Source organism: Astatotilapia calliptera, chromosome 16 (genome assembly GCF_900246225.1).
Source record: "Astatotilapia calliptera chromosome 16, fAstCal1.2, whole genome shotgun sequence".
NCBI lineage: Eukaryota > Metazoa > Chordata > Actinopteri > Cichliformes > Cichlidae > Astatotilapia > Astatotilapia calliptera.
This window is the reverse complement of record NC_039317.1, coordinates 7,290,495-7,311,291: the sequence shown is the minus strand read 5'-3', so window position 1 is coordinate 7,311,291 and position 20,797 is coordinate 7,290,495. Positions and strand designations below refer to the sequence as shown.

The following is a 20,797-nucleotide window of genomic DNA, read 5'->3' as shown; positions in this document are numbered from 1 at the left end:
CGCTTGGAGATTAAAGAGGGCTTTTTTTGTTAGATGTGGTCTTATCCAAAGGTAGACATACACACTCGCAGGTTACTCTGGTAATAAATCCTTGAAACCAGACTCCCAGATTATTTTGTTAGAGAATGTCACAAGGCAAGCGCTGCATTACCTCTGACTGGAAGCTCTGGTTACGGAGTCGTGACTCAACCAAAATTACAACCCTATAGGATGTGGCTGGAAACATCTGTAGTAAAAAGGCTGAAAAAATGTGAAGCACTGAGGCAAGCACTGGCTTCGAGCTGAGCTCCAGGAATGAAAAACATGTATAGACTGCACTGATAATAAGCTGAACGCTGGAACACTCAGTTTAGTCTAGTGGAAGCTGCGCAATATTCTGGTGCATCTCTTTCTTTACAACTAATGAAGACACAGTACTTCTGACAACAGAGCAAATGCTACCGCTAACAATTATATCATAAAATTTGATTGAAAAATGTGCTATTAAAAAATAAAATCAGGCTTATTTTCCTTTTTACATGATGTATCCTTTTCGTTTTAGTCCTCTGTTCATATTTTGACTTCACGCTCTCATGTTGATGGGTTGGATCGGTTAATTTAATTTAAAAATACAGATAAAGCAGGCAATCTGATTGAAACGATGTGCAAAATCACTCAAAATAGTCGCATTTACTACATATAAAACATCCACGACAGCAGACGTATCTTCTTACAGTTCATATGGTCTGTTGTGATTTACATAAACCCTTTTGTTTGCTTGTACTTAGTAAGAATCAGGTTTTTCAAATAAAAACAAAAGGTTTTAAACTGTAGGGAGAGAGATGCTAAAAGGGTTTCAACACGAGCTGCCCAGCTGGAATAGGCAAGCAAACCACATCAGTTTTATTACAGGGTCAGGCAGTTCTGTATTAGATTAGAGGAAGACTATAAAACTGATACAAAAAACACACCCATACCCGGTATTTTCCAGTGTTCGAGAGCTCGCTAATGTCAGTTTTTGTCTTCTTTGGTTAAAAACGTGTCTCCGTGAGAAGAATAAAGGGATAATTTAATCCACTTCGACGTAAATTTAGTTTAAGAGGAATCTGAGAAACATAAGTTACTAGTTTGCTGCATTTGTCACTGAACTGGAAGCCAGTTTCCTGCAGAGCGCGCAGATGCTACAATCAGAGGCTGTTAAAACAGAGACTCAACAAGCAATTACTTCCTGTAAATAAAGCACAAATGGTACAGTATGAGTCACGCTTCTGCTGACGTTGGCCTCCATCACTTGTTGAGTCTCTAAATTTAAGAAACATGACAACCTTGAGATACTGGGGGGAGATAAACAGCTTTTGAGGCTGTCACCAAGGATAATGTAACCACAACAGTGCTTGCTGCTACTGTTTTGTGCATAATGTGCTGTATTCAGCCGAAATGAACGCATTTTAGATGGAGTATTAAAATTAAATCTGCAGAGTTTCAGCCTTTGTAACACAATGCTCTTCCCAGTTCTCTCCTGGTTTATCTGCTTAACCATCTGTGTGACTGATGTAGATAAAGGTAAATAGCTTTTACACTGTAGACACACTTTATTAATGGAGCAAGACAAAGATCAATTGTAAACTCAGTAATTCACCCTTAGATGATTTGAATGCTTTTAATGTGTGTTAATGTTAATGCGTTTTTTTTAAGTTTACATATTTTTGGAAATGCACGTGCACAATAGGAATTATTTAATAAAAGGAAACATTTATTTAGTGCAGCTCGTGGTCAGTGTGTATTAACCTTGCGATCTATGGGGAAGCTACTTTAACATGGAGCCTACAGCACAAAACTTACTTGTTATTGATAACAACGCTCTGTGCTTAAAATTTAATGCGGAAAGAGTGGTCACCATAGAGACTGGCCCAACTTAATGTGGTTTACATTCAGCAGCCTGCAGCACCTGATTAGCAAGTTAGAGTGCATAATTGAAAAGAGTGCATACTTTGCAAAATCTAATGTGTTTTAAATGGCAAAGCTAACATGCTCATCTTAGTAGGTACAATAATCACCATGTGGAGCAGATTAGCAAGCATGCAAGCTAACCCTTTCTGAATAACCAAAACAAAATGCAAAGCACAGATAAGGCTGATGGCACTGGCAGGAAATTCTGACCTTTACTTGGCTTGCTATCATATTGTGGTTTATAACTTAAATCCTTCACAAATCAATGACATTCAACTGACCGTCGGACATTACGATTCTGCTAACATGGCTAAAACATCAATGTTTCTCAATAACAAGAATTCAATTTGGTATCTACTTTTGATACATTTCTCCATACCTGTGCCAAAATTCGACTTCAATACCTCAACACAAGCACATAAACGAAGACTACTGCAGTAACTATTATAGTCACTCACCCATTGATCATACTGAGCAGCCCCTCCATCAGGTGGGCCAGGTAAGAGATCTGGGCGTTCTCATCTGGGAATACAGGCCCGTGCATGGAGGCCAGCTGGGCCAGGCACTGAAGGGAATCCTGGGCCATGTCAGAGTCCTCTCGAATCTTCCTGTGTACCTGAACAAGAGGAGAATTTCTTTTTATCATTGTTTTTAAAGTAGAAAAGCAGAGCCTTCGCATAAAAAGGACAGAACCTCTACAATAATCAGTCCACAATGAAGCAGTGAGTGCTCTGGATAATGAAGTACTCCTGTACAGCAAACGTACGGAAAACTGCTGAACACCGTCTGTCAGCTTTAACAATTTAGTGAAGAAGAAAAGATGATCTTTTTCATCAGTCTTCATCAGCCAAAAGGAAACAAAAGTTTCTTTTGGACTACACATGATCAAATATTAATATAACCTAGAGAACAACAATCTTGAGCAGCGCTTGAACACACTTGACCTGCCCATATGGAAAAGAAATAGAAAAAACTTATAAAAGCCTTGCATCAGATGTGGACTACTTCATATAGTGACTCATAGAAGGCTTATATGATTTACTCATGAAAGTGGCCACTTTCATATATTGTTTTAGGAAGTGTCCAAAACATACAAGTTTCATTTATATAATTTTCTAGGGATCTTATATCTGTTTTCACTCTTGTATGCTTTTCATACAAGTTTCACACAAGACAGATACAAACTTTATAAGATTTATATGAATCTTTTCAAAAATGGGTGGGCTCGGCAAAACCTATTAGTCTTATTTTCTCTTTCTTTTAACTTAGGAATGGTATTCCAGTTATTCAAAAGTCATTGCAAATTACTGTGAAATTATTTGTCACCTAAATTTCAACAATATTATTTATTAAAATTATTATTATTATGTTCATCGTCAGACCTTTCTGGCAGGTTCAAGAACAAAAGCCCACGATAAGTGTCTGACCAGTAAAATGTAGTCTGTTCCTAATAACAAACATGACCAACCATCCCAGGCGAGATTGTTGTGGCACAACCAAGTGACCTGTAAATATACTGACCTGTAATATTTTCATAAAAGACAAGCAGCACGCAGCATTCATGAATACTTAGACCGACCGTTTACATCCTCTATGGACCATTTTCTTAGATATTTTTTAATGACAGCGCTATTGACAATATGTCTTACCCATCAGAAGTTTAATGATAATGATTTCTGAAATAATATCTAATCAATGTGTGACTGTTATGTCATAATTAAACACTGCCCGTGGCATTCTGCATTTTAATAAGTTTTTATTCTTAAAATTAAACTGCAATGTAACAAACACCACTTTGAAATAGAAATGTCTCAGGTCAAGAATAAAAAGGTGAACCTGCCTCATCCTCCTGTCCCCAAAAGCGAAAAAAAAAACAAAAAACCCCATACCAGCTGATAACCTGCAGGATTTATACTCACTGGTGTAATCCCACTACACAGCACACTGAAGCGTCGTGAAATGGCGAATTGATTGTGATCTGTCACTGTGACCCAGGTCTCAAACAAACAATGGCTGAGCAGCCTCAATCAAAATAGAAGAGGAAGAAACAGACTCCTGATGGGGGAGAAAAACAACGAAAACTAAACTGGATGATTCCGTCTCAGTTGCGAGCTTCCATTCAGTTGTGGGATTCGAGGGTTGGTTTGTTGTTTAAGGTCACACTTCAGCAAGAGAAAAAGCATTATTGGATTTGACTGTGCATGCAGACAGGCAAGTGTATGGCAAAGCAGCAGCAGTAAAAGCTCTGAAAGTCATCACAGCCTCTCAGCAACATGTGTTTCCACTATGTGCACGTCTGGAGCTCAAATTCCTTCTTCCTGTGCGCTGTGGCTCTCTTCTCAGCCGGTCCGGGCTCTTTTCCTTTTTCTTCTCCGGTCTCCTCAACTGTCATCCTCTTAAATCCAGAGAGAGTGCTCCTTCATCAACTCCACACTCTTAAACCAACACATGGCCCCATCGCTGAGGCAATCAAACTTTCAACCTCCCTCTCTCCTTTTGCTGGTGCTTCCTCCTCCTCCCCTCAAATGTTCTCCCCTTCTTGCTTCCCCCCTAAATTCTTTATCGCCCCTTCTCCCCGCTCCTCCTCTCTTCTCTTCCCTACAGCTGTGGTGTCCGTTTTGTCGTAAGCCGCGCTGCTGGGAAGAGATCTCAGATGCTAACGTAGCATAACGTTAGTCCTCTCCGTCGCTGCCCTCTTCCAGAGCATGAAGTCATCCTCTGGAAGAGCTCAGCGAGAGGACAGGGGAGGAGGCGAGAGGGGCAACTGGTGAGTGAGCGAGAGAGAAAGAGGGAGGGGTGTAAGAGGCAGACCCAAGCGAGACCCAAGGACTGAACAGCGCGAGCTCTGAAAAAGCAGCTGCACCAGCGAGTGAACCATGCGATGTCAGTAATGTCAGTCGCCTCGACTCTGACTATAAGTAGAGATACTCAGCGAGCACGTGCGAGTGAGTGTGTCCGGGGGGAGTGGATGAAAGCAAGGAGAGCTTTCTGGCACAGGTGATTTTCTTTATTTTGAGGAATATAAAAAACACCCCTTATCAGTATATTAGGGATAGCTCGCTATTTAAACGAATCTTAGCCAGTTTAATAAAAACTCTATTCCAAAACAAAAGATCTTCTTTCAAAAGGTTGTAAAGTTCAGTTTGTTCACATCATTTTAAATGGGAACAGGCTATATAATAAACTGATAATCAACCTCCATCCTCCTGAATTTCTGTGGATCCAGCATTTGGCATCTTCTGTTAGTGAGTTCTCATTCCAATTTAATAAGCTCCAAGGCTACGAGAATCTGTTATTGAAGCATCGCATCCCTCCTTGCTCCGTCTTTGTCCTTTAACTTCAAATCGTGTTTAAAAGAAAATGAAAACATTCCAGGGAGGTAAACCGGGCAAACGAAGCAGAGATAAGCAAAGATTTGATTTGTTGTGGCCAAAATCCCCCGGCACCCCCATACTTCAATAAACTGAATTGGAATTGGCCATGATTTGGATTGTGTTAACAATCCAATTCAGGGTAACAGATTTATGGTTCACGACTCACAAATCAAACCAGAAAAAAGAAAGAAAGAAATGCGCTCCTGACACCTTTGGCCTTGAAATATGCAGATTCCTCCTCTGAAAACTGCTCTTTTGCCATTTGTCTGTAGCTGGGGACCCAGCTCTCATTGCTAATAATGGTCCTCGACATGAAAGCGGGGTCATTTTGACAAAGAACTTTGTGCCTGATGCATTTTCAGGTCTATTTTAAATTTGCAGACTGGAAGTACAAAAAGAAATTGACTTTTAAGGAGCACTAATACAGTCCAGAGGTAGACAAGGAGACGACCCTCAAGGGACTATTAGACAAATTTAAATCAGGTATCATTTTTATACTCAGCTTTAGAAAACTACTTTATGTTACGAAATGGGAGGGTGTAATATCGGCGCGCTGACAAACACTAGTAATCCTTGATTATTCCATCACAAATTAAGCACATAAAACATCTTGAACTTTGTTTGGTTGTTTTTCCAACACTCTGACGCCCAAAGAGATGCTGCTGCATGTGAAAGAGGCCATCACTACACTGAAAAACAAAATAAACCTATCTTAGCAAAAACTTTGGAGGGGCAAATCAATCTGGCAGATATCTTAAAAATTTGATGTTCACTGATCAACTCGCCAAAATAAAAAGGCCTTAAAAAAAGACCATAGAAGACAACTATAGGAGATGATTGCAAATTCACTGTTAAAATATGTTGTTATATAAAGCCTGTTGCTGATCACTAGCACGACTGGTTTCTAGATTTATCAAATATGAAATCCTGACTGCAATACTCCCTGTTGTGGAGATTATCATTGATACCCTGAAGTTCAAATGTATTTACTACTACATATTTTGACAAGGCACCAAACCTCGACTTTCATTAGAGCAGCTCTCATTAGATTAAACAGGATTCAAACTCCAAAACACACGCTTTTCAGTGTATATCAAAGTACCAAGCTTCAACACCTGACACTATCGTAGATAAATTATGTAGCCAGGCAGAGAAGAAAGAGTGGTAGAGTGGGGTGAGGAAGACGAGAACCAGCAAAGAGAAAAAAAATGAAAGAAAAGGACAGGTAGACAAGACGGGGAGAGGATGCAGACGAAGAGCAAAAGAACAGACAAAGAAAAGGAGTGGGAGAAAGGGAAAGGCAGGGAGAAATGAGGAATGATATTTATAGAAGGAGACAAAGCCTGGTGTCTGTTACCTCAGGGGGCTCAGAGGCTCATCTTTCTGTTTTTTCAAATCAACACAGTGCTCCCAACTTATTGTCTTCGCTCGCTCTTTTCCACCATCACTCTCTCTTCCTCCATGTCTCAGATTGGGTTACTGTCTGCCCGCAGGCCTCTGCTGCAGCCTCATTAGTCCCTGCACTCCACACTGATTGTGTTTACTGGTAAACATGTAATGCTTTAGCGCATGCAGGCTTTTTTCTAGTTGGCATGTAAACGCAATTTCATATCCCAGTAATCTACATCGTAATATAGTACATTTTATATAACTTAAGAAACAATAGACAGTAATTATAATTCGGTGCTCGTTTTCGCTACTGTTGTAAATACTGAATTAAAAAGAAAAAACGTGCACTTAAATTTGCATAATAAAACTGGCCTAGAAAACCTCTCAAATTTGATAAATGTCCCACAGCATATACTCTATCATCCTCTATCTCATTCTCAGTTCGGAATAGCTGATGCAGAGGTTTAGTAGAGAGTCATCCCGTAACCTAAATATCTAGGTACAACTGGCAAATGAGAGACTAAGGCATTTCACAATCCTAGTTACTAAACTTTTGACCTTAACAACCAGCTGGTTCTCAAAGAAACGTGTAAATTTAAATGCCTAATGGCTCTGTCAATAGGAAAAAAATTGCAAGATTGCAAATAGTTACAGTGACTAACTAGTTACCCAGAGGTTGAGTGTGCAAACCCTCAACTGCTGGGTAACGACATTCAATTGCACAGGAACTGCACAGCTCACATGGTAGGAGGCAACCATTCTCCAACCAACCACAGTCAGACTGAGACAGCTTGGTGAAGGTTTGCAAATAAGTTCCTTCTTATTTACAAATGCAGACAGTTTGACAAACTTCGGCAATCTGTGTCAATCTGCACCAATGAATGTAACTCTTATATGATGCGTCTCTTTTGCAACATGAGACTTAATTCAACTAGGTACCAACTTGTTGTATTCTGGTTATATTCAAACTCAAATCACAACAACAGTCGCCTCAAGGCACTTTATATTGTAAGGTAGACCCTACAATAATACATACAGAGAAAGACCCAACAATCATGTGAGTCCCTATGAGGAAGCACTTTGGCAACAGTGGGAAGGAAAAACTCCCTTTTAACAGGAAGTAACCTCCGGCAGAACCAGGCTCAGGGAGGGGCGGGGCCATCTGCTGCAACCGGTTGGGGTGAGAGAAGGAAGACAGGATAGAAGACATGCTGTGGAAGAGATAACAAGTATGATTCAGCACGGAGAGGTCTATTAACACATAGTGAGTGAGAAAGGTGCCTGAAGAAGAAATACTCAGTGCATCATGAGAATCCCCCAGCAGCCTCCACCTATTGCATGTATATAGGTGGAGGCTATACATGGGGTCTTGCTTTCCTGAGCGTCTATGTCATTATGCAGTTAAATCCCCGATCTGCAGCAACAACATCGTTATTTGTGGAGGAACTTCAGAATTTCTGTTTCAGATCTATGAGGCAGTAGAAGTAGTTAATCAGAATTGCCAACTTGATCCAATTCCATTGCAAACAACCCAAAACCTGACTGGTTTCATCCTAACGCATCAAAGTCACAACAACAAACTGGTCTCAGTCTTTAAAGCATCCATTTCAAAGAAAACAAGATCACAAGTCGACTGCACACTGCTGCAGTAATTTTGGTTGTGCTGCCGTCCCCAGTCACCGTTTTCCCTAATGTGATTGGAGCACACAATTCACACGCTAAAATCGGCTTCATCACTGCTGCCAAACAATGTAACCTGATATCATTTCAGCTTGTTGTGAACCTGAAAAAACACAATAGGGAGCTGGGCTAGTGGTCTGCTGGTGGGTTAGTGATGCATCGGTGCCTAGAGATTCCCAGATTCCACAGAGGCTGGAAAAGATGAGATGTTACCATGCAACGTTGGAAAAACCTGAGTAATCGCTTTGTTTCTCTCGTGACTTCTTCTATTCCAACTCCAGCGTGTCACGACAACCGCGACTAACTACTGCAACTTTACCGACTGTTCTTATCAACTAGGAAATAATTCGATATTATGTAACTAGAGATTTGTGTTGGATACATGTCTCAAGTTTTGAAAGAGCAAAAGGAATATTAGATTATATGTGAGTTTGTGAGGCTGTGTGCCTGTGCTTTCATTTTTATTCCTGCGTGCGTGTCTACTCGTGATGAAATAAACCAGATGCATCTGATTTCATTGCATGAGTTATGTTAGTGCGAGGGTACATAATCACAATTTGATGCTGCTCTCTAAACACTTGGAGGCAAACTGAAACTAAAAACACAAACAGCAAACAACAAATCCATAGTTGGGGGGCCAAAAACATACGTGCCTCCGCTTGTGTGCGCGACCCTTTGTGCTGCCTTCTTTTCTGCTCTTTCTTTTTCGGTTGGAGTGGCAGGGTGCGCCGTGATCACGAGGTGCTAAAAATCGACAAAAGTGGAGTGCGTTTATTTTGAAGGAGCAATCAGTGGCGGTTTCTTCCTTTCAATCTCCAGCAGCCCATTTATCCCCAAACCTCTCTCACTGCTGAAAATTGCATCCACAATTCCCTCCCTCTAAATTGTATTTGTCTGCTCCATCTTTTTCTATCCACCAAGATTACCTCCTTCCATTCCTGCACCTCCTCTAATTTTCTCCTCGCTCTCTTTCCCATTTCCCTCATTCCTCCTACTGTTTGTATTTTCTTCCCATCTCTTGTTTCTTACCCTCTTCTCTTCATCCATCATCCCCCTTCCCTGAATCTCACAGCCATAATTGTCCCGAGCTAAAGCGAGAAAACAGATAAGTGCTTTTCTCCAAAAAACCCAAGGGGCCAGAATGACACTTGGGTGGACTGAGCGTCTTTTCAGCAGCCGAATGGCTTCGACGCGCTGCATAATTATCAAGATGACTTCTGAGATATGTGCTCGTCCTCTCAGCCAGAATGGAGATCTCAACCTCTGCTCTGGGTGGTCACTAATCATCTGCCTCCAGTATTATCTCATTGGTTTGTAGATTCATTCTAGTAATTGTCAGTGAACTTACAGACTGACTCAAGCCACTTGCTTTAATGCCTGCCTTTGACTTTTATTTAGTTAACCTGCTACTTCCAATTTATTGCTGTTCAATTTAGACCTTATTTGCATAGCTTTATAACTATTAACATTACTTTACATTACATTACTTTTGTAATTACTGACCTAAAGAACCATCCGTACTCTCATAAGCTCTGTCCCCATTAAGGTCAGATTTGTTATAGTCCACATTCCAGGCAAGTCAAAGTTTAACCAGGAAGTCATTCTGTAAAGTTTAACTGATGTTTATAACACACAGTATAAACACTAATTTTTAGTTTTACCCTTTCTTTCAAGGTAAGTTTCAGCTACTGTGAAGGACTGCGGAAGTTCTTTGTGATCACCTGGCAGCTTATGTTTCTTGCTTCCTCCTTCTATATAAACACGGGGGGAAAAAACAAGAAAAAAGAAACCGTTGACAGGAAAAAGTCCAGAGCTTTTAATTATAAAAATATTCTGGATTGCTGAGAATTAAAACATTTTTTTAAAAGACCATTTAAAAAGAAATAAATAAAATTTTAAAATACTGGCAGCTGCCGGTGCTACTCCCCTCAGCTTCCTAGTAGATGGACATATGGCATCAATTTGAAAATCCTAGGGGACATCTTTCCTGATGTATTGTGTTCACAAGATTTTAAGAAAACTTGACCTCTGACCTTGAGGTTGAGGCTAGCGAGATTCGAAGACCTATGGTATTAATTTGAAAATCGTACATCGCCTCCTTCTTGAGTTCTGGGATTCACAAGCTTGCCTGCCTGCCCACCGGAGGTGTGGTGACAATACCCCATCAGCCTTTTACAGCTTAGGGGGTAAACAAAAATAAATAAATCAACAATATGTGCGATGTCTCTGATCAACAACTAAACTTTTTTTGTCTGCATTCACAACAGCTTCTTTTTTTAAACTCACAGCACTGATAAAGAGGGCAAAGGAAGGGAGACTGACAGGCACCCACCCACAGACAGAGGGAGACTCCCAAGAGGCCCTCAATACCTCAATAGGATGAAGTGTGTGTGTGTGTGTGTGTGTGTGTGTGTGTGTGTGTTATGGTTGGGTTACTGTGGTTGTTAACAGGGGCCCCTAATCCTGGGCTGGGTTCTAATCCTGCCACTGGACTGTGACCCTGATGGCGCGTGTCTATAAGACCCCCCCTCGACACACACAGACACACTCTTTAGCCTGTTGCCACTCAGGGACACACGGCAGCTGAGACAGCAGAGTATCCCATTAAAGTGAATAAACACACCCAAACACACCTCAGATCCAAACAGAGGGTATGCACAAACATCTAGTGCACAAGCTCAAACTGTCAAACTGACATAATCCCGTAGAGACGGACGTGTGTTAGCAACACACATGAAAATGGAGACAACACAAGAAGGATGATGGTGCAACATACGCACACAGACACGCACACACCGGCAGCTGACATCTCCACAGCAGCCTTACAATAACAAACAGTTGAGCTACTAGAAATACCGCAGCGAGAGATGAAACGGGAGGTCTGACAACTGAAACCGCCGCAAAAAGCCTCCCGCAGATTCCAGCAGCAAAGAGAAGCTACGGAAAAACGACAAATATTTTTATTCGAGCCAAACGGCCGCGATCAGCCAATCAAGTCCTTGATTAGGCTGCTGTAATTTGTACAACAAACTGTGATTACATCCACTGCTTAGCGCCAATTACAGTTAATGGTGATTTCTTTGTGATCAAAGTTGTGACAATCAGAGGGAAAACTTTCTGCTGTGTAGAGAGAAAAGAAGAAGGAAAAAAAAAACTGAGACTGTCAAAGAGTGGTAATTATCAGGCAATGCAAATGAGGGCTTATGAACAAAACATGAGTGTTTCACCAGTTCAACAGCAACAAAGCTCTCCAGACACAGCAGAGGAAAATGACAGGTTTGTAGTCGCAGCTGAGAAAGAATAACTCAGACCTCTGGCCAACAGGATATGCAGACATATAACCAATGAAATATCGCATTCAGAATAATTCACAAATAAATAAATTATGACATTTCATTTTTCACATCTTAACGTGAATCATTGAACAACAACAACAACAACTCAACTATATGGTAGTAGTTCTGGCATTGTGGACAAATGCTAAATCCTGATTTTTTTTTTTTTTTTAAAAAGCCCCAAATTTTCAACTGATGGAAGCATAAAGTGCAGATGACTTGACATGAATACAAAAAAAAAGAAAAAAGCATACCATTATTAGGAGGGAGGGTCCCTTTGGTGGTCACGTTCCCTTAAGATTTTTTCATGTTCACTGGATTGAATCAAATAATTTCTGCAGATTTTTCAGTTTCTTCCTCAAAACTCGTAAACTGGATTCAAATCTAGAATATGGGGAATTCTCCTGATATAGTTAAGCTTTTGAAACCAGTGAGAGACACGATGCTGTAAAATGTTGGAAGTAGCCGCACACTGTAAAGAATAACACCCAAGATAAGCTGTGGCACCACAACAACACTGATCTGTATTATATGCCCTAAAATATAGAGAGAGGGATCAGCCGGAGTCCAGATCACTGATGCAGATGTTAATTCTACCGTCTGTAACCTAAGCAGAAATCAACAGTCACCCATCCAGGGTTTCCCAGTTAGCCACCTCGAGGCTTGATGTGTGACCACAATTGTAAAAACTAAACAATCGAAGCCTGTCAGCTCTCGGCAGTATGTCTGCAAAAGAGCCCACAGCTTCAGTAGCGTTTAGTAGAGATGTAGAAGACAGGTGGAAGATAAAAGGAAGGAGCCACATATGGCAGCAGGCAACTGAAAGGCTGTACAGTGAAGCAGTATCTGGTAACTGGCTGCCAGTGAGCATAGATGGATGCTGGAAGGAAGAAGAGCTGACCAGTTTGTTCCAATCCTCTCATCCGCACTGTGTGCTCAGCCAGCACACAGCCAGTGGTCTCTTAAAACACACGGAACAAAAATACACATTTACTTCACCGGGCGGTCCTCTGGACAGTAACACAATAACACGACCCCACGGCAAAGCACTCATAAATCTACTTAATGGTGCATTCAATAAACCCACAAAGCTAGTGCAAACTTAAGATGTGCCAAACGAGGCGGTCAAATGAAATCCTTCTGCCCCACATGAAAAGACGAGTTCTCTCTCTTTGCTTATAATAAATAAACCGCCTGTCAGGAGAGGAAAGGAGGAGACAAGAACAACACAATAAAGAGACAAAATGACTTTGTTTTGGATGAAAACTTTGGGGAAAAGAAGTCTTCTGGTGTAGTGGTGATTCTGGTGGAGGCAACCATTGCTATACAAGTTTCATCAGAAGCTACTGTAACAACTTCATGCATGCGAAAGTGTGCAGAGGAACTCATGATACTTCACATCAGGGTTTAAGGTTCAAATTCAGCATCAAACACTTCAAAATAAATTAAAATAAAATACAACTTTGAGAAGCTGGTAGAGCTCTGAGAAGAAAAACAGAGATCCAGCATGGACGGGATACTCACAGTGAAGAAGAGGTCCATGACACGTGTGTCCAATAGCGCTTCCCTCCAGGTCTCTGTGGGCTTAAGCGTGACGTTCTGCGTGGCCTCGAACATGGCGATGTAGTGGCGCCCCAGTGAATCGCCGCCAGTTAAGGCCAGTAACAGCATGAAGAGGAGGAGGAGGAGGAGAGGGAGGAGTACCACACAAAGAGCACACTCTCAGTTGATATTCTGGTTTCGTTTGACTGGCAGCAGAAACTTGTCAATTGTTAACCAGCTCTTCCTCTCATTGACCCTGTCAATCTTTATTCCACGAGTTTTTGTTTTTTCTAATTTTCTCACCCTGCCCTCCTTGGTGGCTTTGTTTTCTTCGCTCTTCCTTCTTTCTCCTTTGTCAGCTCTTCATTTGCCACAGCTTTTACCCACACAGTAAATCTCAACTTCTTTCTCACACTTTTGCCCACTGTCCCTCTCCCTCCATCTGCTTTCTCAGACTTTCCCCGGTCTTTACCCTCTGACTTTGCCTGACACCTTCTTCCCTTCTTGTCCTCTTATTCACCCCTCTTCCTACCAGCCCTCCCTTCTTTCGCTGTTTTCTCTCTTCTGCTTCCTCAAGATCTGAAAAGCTCCAGACACACTCTCGCCGCAGCCAATCCACACTTGGCCTCTTTGTCCACTCCTCTGCAAGACGTCCTCGAGACTCCTTACTGCCCTGAAACACTCCCCCTCCCTCCTCAGCCAATCACTTTGTCCCTCCTTCGGACTGCTTCCCAGTCCTGAAACCAAGGCCCCCCTCATACTTCTATCACACTCTGTCCTCTCATGTCAATCAACACTCTTTTCCCTCATGAACATTTTTAAATTGTACTCCTTGGTCCTAACATGACACTTTCTCTCTCCTTGTCCGCACAACCCGACCTTCTCATTTGAAACCATCATCTTAAACCCACAATCACTCTCTGTTCTGAAGGCTATAAAAACATTTTCATCTTAATGTCCCTCGTCTCCTTTCTCCCAAACAAATCTGTTTTCCACGCTCTCACAACACACAGTCTCCTTATTTAAGACTTTCTCTGCACCCACAAGCTTTTCACAAACCCACAACACACACACACTCTCCCTGTCCTTATTCTAAAACTCTAAAGACACATCCACAACAAGCTTTTTATTTTCTCCTTAGCTCATCAAGAACAATCCTTTTTACTACTTCCCTTCCCTAGGCCAACCGGGGCTTTTCTCTCTCCTTAACCAAGCACCTCACAAAAACCCACAACACTTTGCACTCATCAGACAATTTGTCTTGCTTTATTAACCACCATCAAGAACCACTTCTTTGTTCCTTATCCCCCCAAAAATAATAAATTTGTCTCCTACTGTAAAATACATTTTCACCACAAATCAAACAACAAGTAGGTTCCTTCTGTTTTCTGTCCTCCTGGCTTTTGGAAGTGCAAACAATCTCTTACCTCACTAGAGAACAATCCATCAAACCTCTCTCTTCATGGCCTCTCTGCAATCCTCCCTCCAACGCCGGCCTCGTCAAAACAAACTCCCACAGGAGACTCAATAAACCTGAGATTATCTGTATATATCAACAGCTTCACAGCTTCAGTTGACGCTTTTCATTATGAATTAATTTACTGAATATTTTTCTAACACATTCTCTCATAACCTGCTTAAAGCGCATGGACAGATGGATTTTTCTGACAGAAAACAAAAGACACTATCCCAAACCAAAGGATGACATCAAATATTTTGTTTGCCAGAGGAACGGTTTAAGGCCCGACCAGAATCAGCTACAACTGAGGAGAACCATCGGCTTTCATGTGTGAAAAATTTATTTCCATAGTTGCTACCAACTGCTAAATCCCAAGTTAAACCCAAAGGCTAAACTGGCCTATCCATCCATTTTCCTAACTGCTTATCAAATTCAGGGTCATTGAGGGCAGGAGCCTATGTCAGCTTTTACGGGGTAGGGGGGTGGACACACCCTGCACAGGTCACTAGACCTAACACAGAGAGTCAGACAAGCAATCACACTTACATTCAAGTGCACAGCCAACTTTGAATCATCAGTTAACCCAACATGCAAGTATTTGGACTGTTGGGTTATACAGGAGAACCTGCGCAGGCACAGGCAGGACGCGCTAACTGCACACCCAAAGCTGCACCCTCCCCTCACATGAAACTCAGGGACACACAGGGTGGAGAGAAAAAAAAAAACCCAACGAAAAAATAACTTAAAAACAAACAAACAAAACAAAACAAGATTAAAAAAGAAAAGAAAAAAAAAAGCACACCGATCCATATCACTACCCTGCGGCTCAGTGACAGCACAAGGAAACTTCCATAGGAATGTTTGATCAAAGCCAAACGGCGACAGAGGCTGGCAAGGTCACGCATTCCTGCCACACCAGTCGACAGTCACTCCCCGTGCACACACCCCACCACAACACACCACACCACACTTCTCGGCACAGAAGTTGGCACCTGTTTAAGGGCCTGTGGGATTGTGTGTGTGTCCGTCCATCCAATGATTGCCTTTCAGGCTACTTTAAAAATAGTCGTGGCGAGGCACAGGACCTCTAACTGAACCTTAGGGGGAATGAGAAAGAGGTCAGATAAGTAGTGAGTGTTCCTCAATGACTAACAAACAACTGGAGTTAACCATTTCATTCTGATTAAACACTTTCCTTTCACGATTAGTTCCTCTGAAAGCCCCTCTTAACTTGATTTTAAACACTCTTTTTTTTGTCTAGCTTAAATGTCAGTTGTCATGTTGGCTTTATAAAACTAACCAAGGTTGTTGCCTTTTAACGTTCCTGTCATGTTCTAAATCAAATTCCTGTTTGTCAATCATCAGTGAAAAAGCCCAGGAGAAAAAAATATATATTTATGAGGCCAGAGACAAAAGAGAGAAGCAGGTTAACGCGTGGTCCTAATGCAAGTGCGGCTAACTTGCGACACGCAACTAGACGCAGTCTCCACAGGGAGGGACCACCTCTGTGATAAAGGTCGTACAAACACTCCTAAAGATCAAATGACTGAGACTAAACTCACAAAACCTCAGGAATGATAACTACACAGCTACTTCAGACATTTCATGCAGATGGACAGAGCAGTGATGCAGTCTGACAGGCAGAATTAGAGGAAAACTGGAAGAAATGTAACTGGTTTGAACCCTCCACTGTATTGGATTAAGAGCAGATTATAAACACTAGTGCTCAGGAATACATGTTATCTTTACAACTTCCAAGCAGATGACTGAAAATAACTTGGAAGCAACTTTCTAGGAAAAAGATAACATAATATAGCCAAGTGCAGCATGCTTATTAACACTTTTTATACCTGTGCAATGTCCTTGTAACGAAATGGAATTTTAATTATTTTATTTGAAAGTAAATATTTAAGGGCAGGCCTGCTAAAATAAGTCAGGTTCTTACAAGACCATATTATGGAGTGGAAACATTTTCTCCTCCTACATCTTTATTTAACAGTCGCCATGTTGCTGTGCACCATGTTCTTTTATTCAACTCTTCTTTTATTTTACCAATATTAATGCGATAAGGACTGTTTTCCTTTAACTTACAAGAAAAAAAATACATGCCATCACTATTATAGGCAATCACGACCTTACAATCACTGAGTCTGACTTAATTTTTTTTCCTTTTACAATCATTGTTCAAACGGAGTCTCTCCTCTCTTGTAAAATACCTGGAAGTTAGGTAAAGTTAAAAGACTCCACTACTCGACTACTTGCAATGTAAGACGGGGAAATATTGCTTGTTTAACCACAAAATTACCAAGAAATTGCGCAGTACTTAAAATTACTTGCAGAATAATTTGTCACCCTTCCTGTAAAACACCTGAAATTAAGTAGCACTAAAATGACTCGCGTTACCTAAAATTACTAACACGTTACCTAAATTACAGCATAATTCTTTCTTTGTTTCCTGTAAAAACATTACTTGTTAACCCCTTATTGCACTTTACCTACCTTTAAGTATTTGTAGGTGAATATAATATAATCCCTTCATTGGCTTCCTGTTAAATCCAGAATTGAATTCAAAATCCTGCTCCTCACATACAAGGTCTTAAATAATCAGGCCCCATCTTATCTTAATGACCTTGTAGTACCATATCACCCTATTAGAGCACTTCGCTCTCGCTCTGCAGGCCTACTTGTTGTTCCTAGAGTATTTAAAAGTAGAATGGGAGGCAGAGCCTTCAGTTTTCAGGCCCCTCTTCTGTGGAACCAGCTTCCAGTTTGGATTCAGGAGACAGACACTATCTCTACTTTCAAGATTAGGCTTAAAACTTTCCTTTTTGCTAAAGCATATAGTTAGGGCTGGACCAGGTGACCCTGAATCCTCCCTTAGTTATGCTGCAATAGACGTAGGCTGCCGGGGGATTCCCATGATGCACTGAGTTTTTCCTTTCCAGTCACCTTTCTCACTCACTATGTATTAACAGACCTCTCTGCATTGAATCATATCTGTTATTAACCTCTGTCTCTCTTCCACAGCATGTCTTTATCCTGTCTTCCTTCTCTCACCCCAACCAATCACAGCAGATGGCCCCGCCCCTCCCTGAGCCTGGTTCTGCCGGAGGTTTCTTCCTGTTAAAAGGGAGTTTTTCCTTCCCACTGTCGCCAAAGTGCTTGCTCATAGGGGGTCATATGATTGTTGGGTTTTTCTCTGCATCTATGAAGCGCCTTGAGGCGACTTATGTTGTGATTTGGCGCTATATAAATAAAATTTAATTGAATTGAATTGAATTATAATGACATTACATTTTTTATATATTTGTAATAACTAATGTAATTTATGACCGTTAAGCACTGGCTATTAGTATGGCATGGCTCGTGCATGTTCTCTGGGTTTACTTATAGATGTGGTACACCCAATATGTCCTTTGTGTAAAAGAAACTACGGACAATTTTTTATTTCCTCACTTAAATACGATTAAAACATTTATGTACTTTTCTAAAGCAGTTACATGACTTAAAAGTTACAGTTTGAATACCCACTTCTCACTAACTGTTCACGCACTTCACGTTCACTGCTTATAAACAGAGGAGCTTGCTGAGCTGACGAGTGAATTTACAACTTCAACAGCTCTTTTAAAAACAAGAGGGAAAAAAAAAAAAAAAAAAAAAAAGATGGTGTGGTTGAGTGTGCGTTTGTGTGCGTGTGTGTAGCGTACGTGCCTCCAGGATGAGTAATATACATGGAGTGACTAGGACATGTGGCTGTGGTTTGGTGGGTTTTTAAAAGACATCACCTGCTACTATATGAACTGTTCCAGCAGGTTCAGGAATAACCAGAGTGACACGTCAGTTTTCCCACTGCAGAGATAAGATGTACTGACAGACGCACGCACACACACAGTAAACCACTGACCACAAGAGTTTAAATCAAATACAAATGAAGAGATTTGAACACCCAGAGCTCTCACATGTAGCTTCCAAAACTGCCATCATACAGACATTCAAACCAACTTTGTAACACCTTCATTAACTCCAGCCAACAAAGAAACACTAATAAATCAGAAACAGCTGGCTGTTCAGCACTCATGGATGCACACTACCTCAGCCCAGGTATTGTGCATCAAAGCAGCGCTCCCCTCTTCGAAATGTGAGGGAACACAGCTGCAGTTAAAAACCATCCTCTTTCGCTTCGTGAGCTATAATTCAATGCACACTGCTGAGCAAAAAAGCAACCGCACGACTCAAACGGAGCAAATGTGGGCAGATTCCTTTCATGGCGTACTGAGCAGCTGAATTATGTGCACCACAAGTCCAAACAACACAATATTTCAACGCCAAATCTGGTTTGATGATTTTGTTACCACATGCTACTCAAAGTGAACAAACTATAAATTTAATAATATGAACACTAATGGTACGTTGTCAGCTCCTTTACAGATTTCTAGAATAAAAAAAACAAGCGTTAACAGACCGAGGGTCTATTTACATTTACCAATATTTCAACAGTAGCCAAGGACAAATCTGACTTCATCATTCTAGATAAGAAGTTAAAGTATCAGAAAAGTTATTACATTTTGTTTTGTGTCATTTCTTGCTGTGCCTCCATGAAAGCCTAAACAATGTTTTTAAATAACACTGTTGGCAACTAATGCTAAAACTAAACTCTTCTTATATGAAATTGGTGGGATCCTGAATTTTATGAACAATCTTTAAGATGTTTCAGGTTGTAACACAATAGTGAACTCTTGTAGGGGGACGCAAAAAAGGACGATGCCAGTGAGTTTTGTTTTGTCTTCTTTTTTTTTTTAAATGCAAATAGCTAAACCAGTCAATAACATGGCAGCAATTCATTGCGTAAGTACACAGACATGGTCAAGACAACCAACTGGAGTTCAAAGTGAGCAGCAGAACGGTGAAGAAAGGTATTTTAAGTGACTTTGAATGTGGCACGGTTGTTTGTGCCAGTCGGGTTGGTCTGAGTTTTTCTGAAATTGTTGATCTGCTGGGATTTTCCCACACAACCATCCGAGTGTTTACAGAGAATTGTATGAAAAGGGAAAAATATTCAGTCAGCAGCAGTTCTCAAGCCGATAGAAAGACTTGAGAACTACAGAAAACCACAGCAGGTGCCACTCCTGTCAGCTAAGAACAGGAAAGTAAGGCTACAGACCACACTGGCTCACCAAAATCAGACAACAGAAGACTGGAAAAACGCTGCCTGCTCTGATGAGTCTCGATTTCTGTTGTAACATTCAAATGGTAGGGTCAGAATCTGGTGTAAACAACATGAAAGCATGGATCTATCCTGCCTTGTATTAATGGGTCAAGGTGCTTGTGGTGGTGTAATTGTGTGGGGGATTTTTCTTGGAGCACTTTGGATCCCTTAGCACCAACTGAGCATTGCTTAAAAACCACAGCACACCAGAGTACTGTTGCTGACCATGACCCTCCCTTTATAACCATAGTGTACACATCTTCTGGTGGCTGCTTCTGATAGAATAATGTGCCATGTCACAAAGCTCAAAGCATCTTAAACTATTTTCCTAAACATGACAATGGAGCTGATTGTACTCAAACGGCCTCTAAATTCACCAGATCCCAGTGTAATAGAGCAACCTTTAACTGTGGTGGAACAGGAGATAAGGATGTGCAGCCAAGAAATCTGCAGCAAGTGTAAAATGCTATCATGTCATTGTGGACCAGAATCTGAGGAATCTATACAGCACCTTATTGAAACTCTGCAATGAAGAATTACAGCACTGCTGAAGGTAAACGGGGTTCTGTGTTAATTTCTTCTTGCTTCCTTTATTCTCTTCTTGCACTGAGATCATGTTCTCAGACTCCAATTTTTAACATAAAACAATCAATGCCAGTATTGAGGATTCACTTTAGTTTGCTGACTGCAGACTAAAGATTGGTTTTCAAATGGCTAACCAATGCCAAGTTTCTGCAACTCTGTGACTAAATTGATTTTGCCCCTTTGCAACATCTATTTCAGCTTCACATTTCCAGCTCCTTCACAACAGTAGCTACTTGCAGACAAAGCATGTTGCAAATCAGCATGACAGTATTTTTGTAACTGTTTTAAATGGCCAACA

The 20,797-nt window shown here is 41.0% G+C and overlaps 1 protein-coding gene across 1 annotated transcript in view; it reads right to left on the bottom strand.

Moving 5' to 3' along the window:
* The window catches only part of xpo4 (exportin 4), a 57,296-nt gene that overhangs the window by 19,064 nt on the left and 17,435 nt on the right, over positions 1–20,797 (bottom strand). The window contains exons 7-8 of the mRNA XM_026144589.1: positions 13,232–13,344; positions 2,388–2,545 (exon numbers count right to left, since the gene is read on the bottom strand). Of these exons, the coding sequence (XP_026000374.1) occupies positions 2,388–2,545; positions 13,232–13,344 (271 nt within the window). The remainder of the gene's footprint in view (positions 1–2,387; positions 2,546–13,231; positions 13,345–20,797) is intronic.